Source organism: Pantherophis guttatus, chromosome 3 (genome assembly GCF_059756535.1).
Source record: "Pantherophis guttatus breed Tessera chromosome 3, ASM5975653v1, whole genome shotgun sequence".
NCBI lineage: Eukaryota > Metazoa > Chordata > Lepidosauria > Squamata > Colubridae > Pantherophis > Pantherophis guttatus.
The window spans coordinates 197026310-197041135 of record NC_142065.1 but is presented as its reverse complement, the minus strand read 5'-3'; the positions used below and the strand labels follow the sequence as shown (position 1 = coordinate 197041135).

The 14826-nt window shown below is 39.7% G+C and overlaps 1 protein-coding gene across 1 annotated transcript; it reads right to left on the bottom strand.

The window, feature by feature from the left end:
* Positions 1–5252: 5252 nt before the first annotated feature.
* Positions 5253–7905, bottom strand: AARD (alanine and arginine rich domain containing protein). The gene is made up of 2 exons (XM_034422318.3): positions 7582–7905; positions 5253–5415 (listed from the first exon to the last, which is right to left on the bottom strand). Exons 1-2 carry the CDS (start codon positions 7801–7803, stop codon positions 5275–5277), a joined length of 363 nt encoding a protein of 120 aa, XP_034278209.1. The 5' UTR covers positions 7804–7905; the 3' UTR covers positions 5253–5274.
* Positions 7906–14826: the final 6921 nt, after the last annotated feature.

Genomic DNA, 14826 nt, shown 5'->3' with positions numbered 1-14826 from the left:
CTTTTGTGCTCCTGTATGCATACAGGTGTACAGATAAATGTTTTGATTAAATTGAATAAATGCACGGCGCACCTATGCATACGGGTAGTCCAGGGGTGAAATCCAAAATTTTTCCCTACCGGTTCTGTGGGCGTGGCTTGGTGGGTGTGGCAGGGGAAGGATATTGCAAAATCTCCATTCCCACCCTACTCCAGGGGAAGGATACTGCAAAATCTCCATTCCCTCCCCTCCTGGTGGAAGGATATTGCAAAATTTCCATTCCCACCCCAGTCTGGGGCCAGCCAGAGGTGGTATTTGCCGGTTCTCTGAACTACTCAAAATTTCCGCTACCGGTTCTTCAGAACCTGTTAGAACCTGCTGGATTTCACCCCTGGGATAGTCGTTGACCACAATTGGGAGCAGAATTTCTATCGCTAAGCAAGGTGGTTATTTAACTGAGTTGAGCCTGATTTCATGATTATTATTTTTTTGTCATTTTTGTTAAGTGAATCACTGCAGTTCTTAACTAAGTCATCTGATCTTAAGTAAATCTGGATTTTCCCATTAGCTTTGTTTGTCCCCTCTTCCAATTTTGCTCCCCAAGACAGAAATAAGTCCAGAAGTGAAGACTTCTGTGTTCCAATATCTTGGAGGCTGCCACAAAGAAGAGGGAGTCAACCTACTCTGCAAAGCACCTGAGGGCAGGACAAGAAGCAATGGGTGGAAACTAATCAAGGAGAGAAACAACCTAGAAATAAGGAGAAATTTCCTGACAGTTAGAACAATTAATCAGTGGAACAACTTGACTCCAGAAGTTGTGAATGCTCCAACACTGGAAGTTTTTAAGACGACGTTGGATAACCATTTGTCTGAAGTGGTGTAGAGTTTCCTGCTTAAGCAGGGGGTTGGACTAGAAGACCTCCAAGGTCCCTTCCAACTCTGTTATTCTATTCTATTCTATTCTATTCTATTCTATTCTATTCTATTCTATTCTATTCTATTCTATTCTATTCTATTCTATTCTAAACATAGAAAGAAGCTTTAAGAGGGAAAGAAGGAAACAAGTCACTGAAAAATCTCCATTTGGAACTGTCTGTATACAAGTATATATATTGCAAGTTTTGGTGTATTCGGGTCTTTTCCCTTGTAAGATTGAGAGTATCTTGCCAAGATACTTTCAATCTTACACGGGAAAAGACCCGAATACACCAAAATTTGCATGCCTCTACCTGTGAAAATCTACAAAAACAAATATGTATATTATGTATACAGGTAGTCCTTGACTTACAACAGTTCATTTAGTGACTGTTTAAAATTACAATAGCACTGAAAAATGTGACTTATGACTGTTTTTCAAAGTTGGGACCTTTGCGGCATCCTTATGATCATGTGATCAAAATTTGGAAGCTTGAGAACCGGTTCATATTTATGACTGTGGCTGTGTCCTAAGGTCCTGTGATCACCTTTTCTGACCTTCTGACAAGCAAAGTCAACAGGGAAGCCAACAACCGGGTTACTAATTTATCAGCAGTGATTCACTCAATAACTGTGGCAAGAAAGGTCGTAAAATGGGGCAAAACTCAACAAATGTTTCACTTAATAGCAGAAATTTTGGGCTTAATTGTGGTCATGAGTCAAGGACTACCCTGCAGTTTGTTAAACTGAGGGCACTGTATCTATTACATATAACCTCGAAATAAAGAATAACTGTGTATGTGTATTTGGAAACTTCCTTTTTTTTCACCCTTTGTCATCCTCATCCATCCTGTCCCATTTAAAACCCCCTAAGCTTAATTTTAATTTATTGAAAATTGATAGGAGCTTAATTAGGTGCTCAGGTGAGTGAATATCAGGTCTATACCTTCTGCTATTGTATTTTGCCCTACTCTTATTTTAAATTGTTTGTATAGGATTTTATTGGTAAAATGTGTTTGAACCTTGTGTTTTGATATGGCCTATAGGCTAATCAATAAAGCTATCTATCCTGTATACCAGCGGTGAAATGCTACCGGTTTGGACTGGTTCACCTGAACCGATAGGAATAAATGCTACTGGTTCGGGCGATCTAGTAGTAAAAAAAAATGCTACCAGTTCGGGTAAACTTGTATTTCCGATGATTAGCTGTGCCGTGTGATTTATATTCGCTAGAAAGCAGGAAAGGCTTCTTAATCCTCCTTAATCCTCCTTTTTCAGTGCACGGTAGCGCCTGTGGTGCACATGTGCGTAAAGCGCACGTTTGGCATGCACCACGCATGTGTGTGTGAAGCAAACTGTTAGTGAAGCGAACCAGTAGCAGACTTCAGAGCATTTCACCCCTGCTCTATACCAGGTGTCATCAACCTGCGGCTCCAGAGCCACATGTGGCTCTTTGGATCCTTTGCTGTGGCTCCGTCAGGTGATCCCACCACTGGCTGCCCCCCCTTGCCTTCCCCTCCCAGTCACTCCTCGCCTGGCCTGAGAAGGTAAGGGCGACGGTGGGTGATGGACAAGTGGCCGGGGCAGAGACAGAGAGATACAGAGAGAGGGGAAGAGAGAGAGACACACAGAGAGATACAGAGGGGGGGGGGAGGGAAGGAGAGAGAGATGTCAAAACGGTTTTGTGATTACCGGTGTTTTGTAACAACCAGTTCTCTGCCCTAATGACCTGCTGGGTAGGCGTGGTTAGGGGGATTGTCATGTGACTGGTGGAAATGAGCGACGTCGAGTTGGTCACGCCCACCCAGGTTTTGTGGCTCCCGGTGTTTTCTTTTCTGTGGGAAACAGGTCCAAATGGCTCTTTGAGTGTTTAAGGTTGCAGAGCCCTGTTCTATACCTTCTACGCCTTCCACGAGATTACCTCTTAGGTATACCCATAGCAGAAAAAGAAATACATGGCGTATTTAGCAGGAGTGAGGCTTTTAGCCATAATTCTGGTATATTCAGATGCTGAACAGAAGAATGGTCCTGTAGCTCTCTGTCTGACCCAGATGTTCTTCTAAAACCGTTTAAAGGTAAAAGTAGAGTTTAAATCCCATTATTTTCAAAAGAACAAGTGAACCTCTGGCAAGAGGGTTTTCCTGAGCTTTCCAATTGCGTTAGATGCGGCCATACATTTTAATCAGCATCAGATGAGCTGCAGAAGAGCCATCCTAGGCCTCTGGAATCCAGTCCATTCACTTGCTGGAGAAGTCAGCAGACACAAAATACTTAGACTATATTAGAATGCAAAGCAGCCACTCGAGTGAACTTTGCAAGCTGTATCACATCTGGATGCATTAGCGCTGCCTGGTTTCTGAAATATGTCCAACGTTATTAAAAGCGGTAAGATTTTACGCTTCCAGGGTATGTCAGTGTGCTGATAACCACAAGCCTCGCTGGCCTCGTAATCATTTTTGATTTTGGATGGTAAAGAAAATACCGTTTACCTATTATCCAAGGGTTAGTGACAGCACTGTGTGTTAGTTTTCCCTCAGATTTAACAATATCTGGGATCTGTAGCATTTAGGATGCCAGCAGCTTGCTGATGAAAAGCTGTCGTTTCTCATCCCTTATTTCTGCTACCTGCCAGAGGGTGAGAGTGCGAGCTATTTTAATTTAAAAAGTTTATCTGCAGATAATATGTCACTGTTTTTACATGTGATGAATGGAACTATTTGCCTTCTGGCTTCCTTTTGTTGAAGTTTCTGACTAAAAAAAATATCCACGGGGACAGCATGAATCAAAGGCTGGATGTGAAAATCATTCAATCCATTAGTATAAAAAGATGCAGAGAAGACTTAGCAAATTACCTTTTTTTTTTGTAAGCAATACGCGTTTGAAAAAAGAAAAAAGAAAAGCATTTGGTTCCAAGACCTCCTTCCCCTTCATGGAATGTGTTTAAATGGAGATTAGGTTGTGAGTACTGACGATGTTACCTAGGCTGGTAATGACAGATGTTTGGTCTCAGATGTGGTCTTAAGTGGAGGACTACCTGTATTTTAGATTGACAAGCTGTCAAATTATTATTTTTTAAATGAGTAATTACATCTCTCTCCCCCTAATTTCCACTTTGCTTCACCTCTTCTTGCCCACTGCTGCTGGATTCTCCTTTGGCCTGGAGCATAGCAGAATATCCCCAATCTTCAGCCTAGCTTTCAGGCTGGATTAGTTTCTGCTCCTCACTTGAAAACTCCTCTTCCTGCACTCTCTCTCCCTCCCACCCCCCCAATTTCTGTGCAGAAATGAACTTTGGCAATACTTTGTCTTTAACAGAGGGTGGCAGACAGAGTCTTGTGTGTGGGCATGCATGGAGTTTAGAGGGAATATTGAGATAGATATTGCAATGAGATAGTAGGCATTCTGTGATGAATTTGCTTGCAGGTTTTTACAAGGAAAAAGCCAGCTGTGGCAACTCATCTCTCACCAATTTGAATTACAGTTACAGTACTTTCTACTTTCTTTGCCATATTTCTAATTATAACTGCCCTTTCCTGAAGTTGCAGGGCAAGTGTACAGCTACGAATATGTTATACTGAGGATACATTTCAGCGGTGGGATTCCAATTCTTTTACTACCGGTTCTATGGGCGTGGCTTGGTGGGTGTGGCATGGCTTTGTGGGCATAGCTTTGTGGGCGTGGCAGGGGAAGGATACTGTAAAATCTCCATTCCCTCCCCACTCCAGGGGAAGGATACTGCAAAATCCTCATTTCCTCCTGATCAGCCGGGACTGAGAGGCAGAGAATAAATAGGGGCGGGGCCAGTCAGAGGTGGTATTTACCGGTTCTCCGAACTACTCAAAATTTCCACTAGAACAGGTTCTGACCAGTTGCTCCAGAACTGGTCAGAACCTGCTGAAACCCACCTCTGATACATTTGCTTTCATGAATACATGCACGGGTGACATGCTTGTCAACTGATCACCGATACAAGCCATTTTCTGAAATGAGTATAATTTATTTGCTGCAAATAAGTCCAATAATATTGTTGCTATTATTTTTAACAGCTTTCTAAGTTATCCTCCCATCTTTCCTAGGATCAAGTTGCTCTTTGGGTCATTCTAAAAGCAATGATCGCATTTGAAAGATGATGCAAACACTTCATCTTTCTTTCAGCTGAAACTCCTGGGAAGACATCAAATTCTTTTGTACATATCACTCCCCCAACTGAGTTAAGCAGAAATCTTATTAATCTTTAAGGAAGAAGATCAATCTTTAAGGAAGAAGAAGGTTTTGTCATGAAACTGAACTTAAACGTGCAATCCAGTCTTCAATTTCTTTTTTCTGAATCAGTAAAAGGATGCATTTTGGAGTCTAGATTTGGTCTCATAGTACAGTTTATTAGTCTGAATTTCCAAAGGAGCTTAGATCTTTTGATTCTAGAGCTGCTGACATATCAATTTCATTCCTCAGCCTCTGAATTTCCATACTTAAATCCAGCAGAGTTCTGGCAAGTTTCTGGTTCTGGAACTTCATCTCAAGCTACAAAAAAACAAAAGACAGTAACTGCTTTCAACAGTTGATCACCATCCAGAACGGCTTAATTAGAAGCAGAAATCAGCTTTGCTGCTGTTTCTGCTCAAAATTTAGTCCTGAAACGTTTGTAAGCAAACATATATCAAAGAACATTCAGGCAAGCACAAAATGTATTTTTCACACAGCACAATAAATCAGAATAAATTGTTTCAGCCTCCCCATGTAAGGGGAAGGCTTTACAATGCTTTAGAGCCCTCTCTAAATGGTTTACAGAGTCAGCATATTGCCACCAACAATCTGGGTCCTCATTTTACCGACCTTGGAAAGATGGAAGGCTGAGTCAACCAATGGTGGGATTCAAATTTTTTTACTACCAGTTCTGTGGGCGTGGCATGGCTTGGTGGGCGTGGCAGGGGAAGGATACTGTAAAATCTCCATTCCCTCCCCACTCCAGGGGAAGGTTACTGCAAAATCCCCATTTCCTCCCGATTAGCTGGGACTTGTGAGGCACAGAATAGATGGGGCAGGGCCAGTCAGAGGTGGTATTTACCGGTTCTCCGAACTACTCAAAATTTTCACTACTGGTTCTCCAGTATTCTGCTGAATACCACCTCTGGAATCAACCTTAAGCCAGTGAGAATCGAATTGCCAAACTGCAGGCAGCCGGCAGTCAGCAGAAGTAGCCTGTAGTACTACATTCTAACCACTGCACCCTGGATAACATTGGAGAATGCCATCAAATCTTGTGTGGAGATTGTCTGCCCCCTATGGTGCACTCTAGATAGCGTGCAAACGTGAACAGAATGGATTGGCAATCATCATCAGCCAAACAACGACTTCATATTAATACTGTAGTCTCCTGGCTAATGTAACATTGCTGTATGCTAAGTAAATAATAATACTTATGCATCTCAAGTGGTTCTGATCCAGATTTTGAGCACCTTTGACTTCAAAGGTGGCTGAGAACCATTGGTGAGCAACTAGAAAAATGATGAAATAACTCTGATGATTATGGAACTGTCTTTGCTTCATTCATGGAACTCTAGCATACTAGCTGGAATATTCTGGAACCAAACCAGTGTCTGAGAATGAAGAATGAAACACAAGCAAAGTAAGCCATAATCTGCTTTTATTCTGGCATTTAAAAAGAGACATTTGAAAGTGCTTTGATTCAAGCCTGAATAAAAAAATTAAACTTTTTGTTTGGAAACTAGGTGATATTTCAAGCAGAAGTAAAAACATGGTCTGTCATGGAGCTAGATAAGATTTTTTTAAAAATCTTGGCAATATCTAGATGTGTTTTAACAAGGATGCCAATTAGTTGGTAAACACACAACACAACAAGCTTCTCTAGCATTGTCTTTGTTGCACCTTAGAGAATGGCATCAGAAGAATGTATAGATATTCTCCAAAACAGAGATCATTCTGAGGAGTTATAATTGCCATTTATATTTTGACTTGATAACACAGAAGGAAGAAATACCATTGTTATCAATTCTTGTTTCACACACCTGAATAGGATCATAAAAATATAATCTCAAAATGATTTCAGTTGAATACACCAATTTAGAACCCGGCCAGGAAACTACTGCTGCAAAGCCAAACCTGGGTGAAATTTAAGTATCTTCCCCACACAGCTCATGTACTTTTTAACCACAGTAACCTCTTCTCTGCATCACATAAGTATAATTCTTTCATGATTTGACTCCACCTCTCTCTGAACTATTCCTGTTTCAATGGATCAGACCGTTGTAAGAGATCCTGTTCGGTAACCACCCAGGATTCTTTGTGTTCCCCTCATTATATTTTTCTTGTTGTGTTAGGGTTTTTTTTGGGGGGGGGGAGTAAATGGACAAGCAGGGATGCGGGTGATGATATAAAGGCTTCATATCATCAACATCATCATCATCCCCTTGGATAAGGCAGCAAGGAGAAAAGCAAGTAACTTCATCCTTTGGCCAAAAATGATAATTGCTCTTCATCGCTGGTATGAATTTTCTTTCCCCATCCTTTAGTTCCAACAGGAGGAGGGAACTATATGATTAGTACAAGGAAAGGTTCAGAAGTTTGTAACAACAAAACAAGTATAATGGACAACTCTGGGATTACAGGCCACCCCTTCATATTCCCAGGGGAGGGTGCCTAATCATCTCTCTTGCTCATATCACTCACCAATTCTATGCGAAGCCAGGCTATGCCCTTCTCCATGTGGCCCCAGTGCAGGTCCTGAGTGGGCACAGCTCTTCTGCCACGGGCCGTATCTTCAACAGGTCTAGACAATGCAGGAGTAATTGCTACCCCTGTCGTCTGTCCTTGGAAAGCTTGGAGCAGCCTCTGCTTTATGTCCTCCAGCAAAAAGCTGGAGAACATATCTTCATTCTCTTCTGGCTTCATTGAGCAAGGGTGGGATGGAGACAAGTGGCGAGACGCAACCAAGCTTCAAGGAGAGTTCTCTGCCAGCCTCTCTCCCACACTCCCCCTTGTGCTTATTGTTTCCTAGCCTTGAGCCGAGCCGTTCTGGCTCTTGTGTGCAGAGAGCCCATCCTCCCCTCCGCTCCCCTCCCTGTATATCATTCCAAAGAAAGTGGGAGAGAAGTGGGAGGTAGACTGGGGTAAAGAGCAAAATTTCTCCCTCTGGGAATCAATCAATTTCTTTCTTTCTTTCTTTCTTTCTTTCTTTCTTTCTTTCTTTCTTTCTTTCTTTCTTTCTTTCTTTCTTTCTTTCTCTTTCTTTCTCTTTCTTTCTTTCTTTTCTCTCTCTCTCTCTCTCTCTCTCTCTCTCTCTTTCTTTCTTTCTTTCTCCCACCCCACCTCTTTCACTCATGCTGCATTGGAAGGAAAGGCACAATCTAGGCCTTTTCATTCCTGCAGTGCAAGGATACAATTTATTCTTCTTGGATGGATTAGACTCATTTCCATCTTGCATTTCAGCCAGCTCATCTGCATACTTTACCATAACTGTAGTCATAACACAGCAAGATAGTTCTCAGATCAAACCTGCTCAAACCCAAGGAAAATCCACATACCAGTAAATACAAAATTGGTTGCCCAGAACTAATTTTCAACAGCTTGGTCTTTGAACACCCAGAAAAAACAAAAAAAATCTGAGTTCTGAGACTCAGATTCTGAGTTCTAGAAATTATAGTTTCCTTATAGTGAAACATTTCCATCAGAGTTCATTTGTAAACCACGTAAACTTAATTTCAAAATCAACGGCATTCAGTATTACAACTTGACACTTTCGCTAGCGACCTTGTTTTTGGCAAGTTAGAAATCACATCAATTCAGAAGCATGCTCAGATATCATAAATGTGAGTGCAGAGTACTTTATGCCACAAAGACAGTGGTACTTTGAAGTCTGGACCTAATTTGTCATCACTTCCCTTAATCCAGATTCATGCACATATGTATCTATATCAAGCCAATGTGATGGAGTGACTAAGCATAATGGTCGTTAAAGAAAATGAATTAGAGAAAAATGTACATTTTTGGTTGGCTCCTATTTGCAAAAACAGGTAAACAAGATTACATGCATGCCCTGTCTCCTTTCCATGTTTTAAGATAGACCAAATTGTAATTCCCCCGCCATGCCCTTTGGTTTACAAGTTTCAAGGCCATAAAAGAAAATTGTAGGAACTGGTCAGGGTGGATAAAAATCAATGATTTTTTTAAAAAAATCAAAAAAAATCAGATTTTTTTTATTTAAATCAGATTTTTTTTATTTTTATCGAATTTATTTTAATAAAAAACTTTGGGGGTAAAAATCTGTTGTAAGGTAGTTTTCTATTTAAGATACATAAATAATTTAGTTTATTCAGCATGAAATGGAGCTTAGTTATGTAGCATGAGGCTGTATATTCTGCAACACTGGGACTATCGGTGAGTCAACAGTGGGTCAAAGGAGTAGCTGAGATGACAGTTGCTCTTTAAAAATTATGATTTAAATCGAGTTGATTTAAATCAAGCCTTTTTACTAGTGATTTAAATATGATTTAAATTCTGATTTAAATCAACTCGGTTTAAATCAAATCCACCCTGGAACTGGTCATACTTCTGCCCATTTTCAAGGGCACCCACGAAAATCTGGAATTAATGTAAAAGTTGACGAGCACACAAGCTCAATTATTATGTAAACAACCAAGGCTGGGAATGAAAGGTCAAACCTTACAAGACAAGGATGCAAGATTTTTTGTTGTGGAAATGAACTGATAATAATGTACCAGACTATAAACTCAAAAAAAGAAGGGAATAAATTGTAGAAGCTCTTCAGTAAATCTCTATTAAGGTGGGATGGGTTCTTTTTTTTCCCTTGCAGCTGGTGGTGGGTTTATCTTGCTTTTACTGTGTGAGAGGGAAAAGGAAGCCAGAAACTTGTGTAAACAGTTTCTACTGAATGGCTGTTTTTTTTTAAAGGCTAGACAAAGCAAAGATTGGATCACACCTGCCTCTCCACCCAGAATCTTCCAGCTGTATTGGATTATAATGTCCATCATTTGCCATGGTCAACATTTTAAGGGTACCAGGTTGAAAAAGACTGGATTTGTCTTTATTTTGAAATATTTTTTAAAATAAATTTTATTTGTACATTTTTCTTTAACATAAATGAGTGCTTAATAAACAGTATATTGTCTGGTCAATTTACTTATACATAATATGAATAATAGTAACAATATTTACTTGTATATAGTAGTATTCTTCCAACTTCTAATTTCTAACCTTTATTGTCTAACCCAGGGAACCTTAAACACTCAAAGAGCCATTTGGACTTTCTTAAAAACTTCCAGTGATGAAGCACCCACAACATCTGAAGACAAGCTGTTCCAGTGGTTAATTGTTCTCAATGTTAGAAAGTTTCTCCTTGATTCCAGGTTGCATCTCTCCTTGATTAGTTTTTATCCATTGTTTCTTGTCCTGCCTGATGGTGCTTTGGAAAATAAATTGACCCCCTCCTCTTTGTGGCAGCCCCTCAAATACTGGAATACTGCTATCATGTCCCCCCTTGTCTTTCTTTTCTCTAGACTAACCAAACCCAAATCCTGCAACCGTTCTTCATAGGTTTTAGTCTCCAGGCTAAAATCATCTTAGTTGCTCTTCTTTGCATTTCCACCCCTAAAGTATGAACCTCTTTTTTGTGATGTGATGATCAAAACTGGATGCAGTATTCCAGGTGTGGTCTTACTAATAGTAATGGTTTTAATGCAGGGGTGAAATCCAGCAGGTTCTGGAGAACTGGTAGCGGAAATTTTGAGTAGTTCAGAGAACCGGCAAATGTCACCTATGGCTGGTCCCAGAATAGGGTGGGAATGGAGATTTTGCAATATCCTTCCCCCAGGAGTGGGGAGAGAATGGGGATTTTGCAGTATCCTTCCCCTGGAGTGGGGTGGGAATGGAGATTTTGCAGTATCCTTCCCCTGCCACGTTCACCAAGTCACGCCCATATAACCGGTAGTTAAAAATTTGGATTTCACCACTGTTTTAATGCTTCAATTTTGTGATTATTAGTTTCTGTTCTAATTATGTATGCCACCGAGAGTCACATGCAAGCAAGATGGGGGAATCTTATAGATATGTGCACACACATAAAATTGATAAGTTGCAAGCACTGGGAATCTCAGAAGCAGGGTGGAGTATTACCAAGGCTAGTGGTGAGCGTGTGGAAGGTAGGGAGGAGGTGCTAAGTACTACAAGCATGCTTAGCACTACAAGATCCCTGGGAGAAAAAGCAGTAGGCATGATTTGTAATCTTCCCTGCTGGCTTCTGCATTGACTTGGCATATAGGAAGCCATCAGGGAAGGTTGCAAATGACAATCACATGACCCTGGGAGTCTGCAACTTTCACAACTATGAGCTGGTTGCCAAGTGCCCAGATCACAATCACATCACCATGGGGTAACTGTTACAGCCAAAACTTTGAGGACTGGTAAGTATCATTTGTTCAGTACAACTTCAAACGGTTACTGAATGAGTGGTTATTAACCAAGGACTACCTGTGTGTGTGTGGGTGTGGGTGTGAACATACACAAAAGTATATCCATATCCCTGACTATGACACCTCTAACAATACCCCAAACATTTTAATACATTCCTTCATAAACACACTGAATCAGCAAAGGCAAATCACACTGAATATTCCCTTTAATCTCCCCTATGCTCTACTTTGTACACATATTACATTTAGCAATCAAACGTATATTCAAACATTCTATAATTAAAGCTGAATCGTTATCCGTCATTGTACCAAGCATTCTTTATTCATTTTATTAGCATAACTCCAGCATTTCTGTAACATTCTGCCAGGCAATGAATTTTATTCCAAGTACTCTTCCACATTCTCATTTATTATGCCCACATTTTATACATCAAATATAGAGGCAAGCTATTTTAGAATCTGTTCCTTGTGTTCCAAATGTTGTTACGGAACTTGTGATTATTATTATACTATTTTTATTTCTCTTTGTAATGTTTAAATTTTCATAAGGTCAGATTTATTTGTTTTGGAACTCATGTCCTTAGACAATGGCTAGCAAAACAAAAATATTAAAATTAATTGTGATCTATCGTTAGATGTATTCTCATTAGGATGTTGAGTGCTTGTGGATATTAGTTCATTAAAGATTTGCAATGAATCAGAAGATTCATCTGTTGGCATTCAAAATGCTTATGAAATTAAGTTTGGTACCAAAATTAATTGGAAGCTACTAATGAAGAGAGATTAACAAGCAAAATCTGAGTTTTATTTTCTACAATAGATATCAACGTTACACTACGCATATATTTTCATCTCATTAGTTAAGCAAAGGACTATGAGACCCAGGAGAAATCTCTCCAAAGTTAAACCATGTGGGCTGCAGTTGAGAAATTTCTTTTAAAATTCTCAATAGGCCCTTTTGATTGTAGAGTGGAATTGTATTAAGGAAATTTCTTAACTGCAGTCCACGTTGTTTAATTGGTACAGCATAACTGTATAACTGGCTATTGTACTTTTTTCATTTTATATTTCCTGGATTATACACAATACTACTATGTATTAATACTATGATGATCATTTTATAAATTTCATTTGGCTAAGAAATTTTACTATAATAAATAAAGTAAAATAAAAAAAAAATTATAGACCCTTCGCATCCTGGACATAAACTGTTTCAACTCCTACCCTCAAAACGACACTATACAGCACTGCACACCAGAACAACTAGACACAAGAACAGTTTTTTCCCCGAATGCCATCACTCTGCTAAACAAATACCGTATTTTCCGGTGTATAAGACGACTTTTTAAAACATGAAAATCTTCTCAAAAGTCGGGGGGTCGTCTTATACGCCGGGTGTCATTCTCCTGTAACCGGGCAGACCAGCCTGAAAGGCTCTGACGAGCCAAGCTCTGACCATCCCAGCTGAGTTGCCTGCTAATCAGGCAACTCAGCTGGGATTGCCAGAGCCATGTAAAAGAAAAAGTTTTTTTCTTTTACATGGCTCTGGCGATCCAAGCTCTGACGATCCCAGCTGAGTTGCCTATTTATTTATTTATTTATTTATTTATTTATTTATTTATTTATTTATTTATTTATTTATTTATTATTTATTTATTTATTTATTTATTCATTCATTCATTCATTCATTCATTCATTCATTCATTCATTCATTCATTCATTCAATTTCTATACCGCCCTTCTCCCGAAGGACTCAGGGCAGTGAACACTTAAAATAACATACATATAAAATGTGAATATAAGATGATGAAGCCAATTTGGTTCATCGGTTAAGAATTTTCAACATAAAGATTTCGGAAAATTAGAAGAGATTTATGCCAGCCCGGCTTGGTGAAATAGAAAGGTCTTAAGTGCACGACGGAAAGTACAAAGATCTGGGATCATTCGTATCCCTGGGGGTAACCTGTTCAAAGGGTAGGTGCCCCCACAGAATCAGGCAACTCAGCTTGGATCGCCAGAGCCATGTAAAAGAAAAAAAGTTTTCCCCCTCCAGCTTGCTTACCTTAGCTGCTAGTCATAACGCTTGCCTTGCTTCGCTTGCCTGCAATCCATTCCATCAGCAAGCAACTCCCTGCCTGCAATCAAGCAGGCAGGGAGTTGTGGACTTCAACTCCCAGAATTCCTTAGCCAGCAAAGCAAAGCTGGCTGAGGAATTCTGGGAGTTGAAGTCTACAAGTCTTAAAGTTGCCAAGGTTGGAGACCCCTGTTCTATTGGGTAAGTTTTTTCCCCTTTGGGAGCTTTAAAAAAATAGTTAATTGGGGTTTTTTTTAGTTGTTCTTTTTTAGACCTAGCCATTTAAAGTTTAGGAAGTTTTAAATTGAGCTTTCATATAAAAATAAAAATAAAATAAAATAATATTTGTGCAGCTTTCTGAGATTTAGTGTGTTTCTGTAGTGTTTCACTCTAACTACACAAACACACAAAATCTCACAAAGCTGTATGTGGAATTTTGTGTGTGTAAAGTGTGAAAGTTGGGTTTTGGGGCTTTTTGTGGCTGTATGAGGTTCCTGCTTGTTGCAGGGGCCATTTTGGATCTAGGACATCTGCTTTTACATTGTGGGTGAGCCAGTTGTGTTGTGTTGTGTGTGTGTAAAGTGTGAAAGTTGTTTTTTTGGGCTTTTTGTGGCTGTGTGAGGTTCCTGCTTGTTGAAGGGGCCATTTTGGGTCTAGCACAGCTGCTTTTACATTGTGGGTGAGCCAGTTGATGTTTTTTAATTTTTATTTGGTGTGCGTTGGAAGAGGGGTAGTCTTATACGGCGAGTATAGCCCAAACCCTATATTTTAACAGGAAAAGTCGGGGGTCGTCTTATATGCCGGAAAATATGGTAATTCCCTCTAGTTATTAAGTCTGTATTACTATTAATCTTCTCATCATTCTTATCACCCATCTCCTCCCACTTATGACTGTAACCTTGTTGCTGGTATCCTTACGATTTATATTGACTGTTTCCTAATACGATTTAATTGCTTATTTGTTCCCTATGACTATCATTAAGTGTTGTACCTTATGATTCTTGATGAATATATCTTTTCTTTTATGTACACTGAGAGCATATGCACCAAGACAAATTCCTTGGGTCCAATCACGCTTGGCCAATAAAGAATTCTACTCTACTCTACTCTAAAGCTCAGTAATAATAAATGGGTAAACTAGGAATGCTTCATCTTACAGGTCTCAAATATATTTAAAGAGCCCTAAATGCAAATATTTTTGTTGTAATGGATACCAGTTTTATTGTGCTGGATGCATCTAAATACCTGTCATTAAGATCCATTGTGCTGTAGAACAGTAAGTCTTGGGAGCAACTGGATAAGTAAACTTCATACATAGAGGTTTAGGTTTAGGTTTAGGTTTATTTGATTTGTATACCGCCCTACTCCCGAAGGACTCAGGGCGGTGAATAGCCAACAATAAAATATATAAAT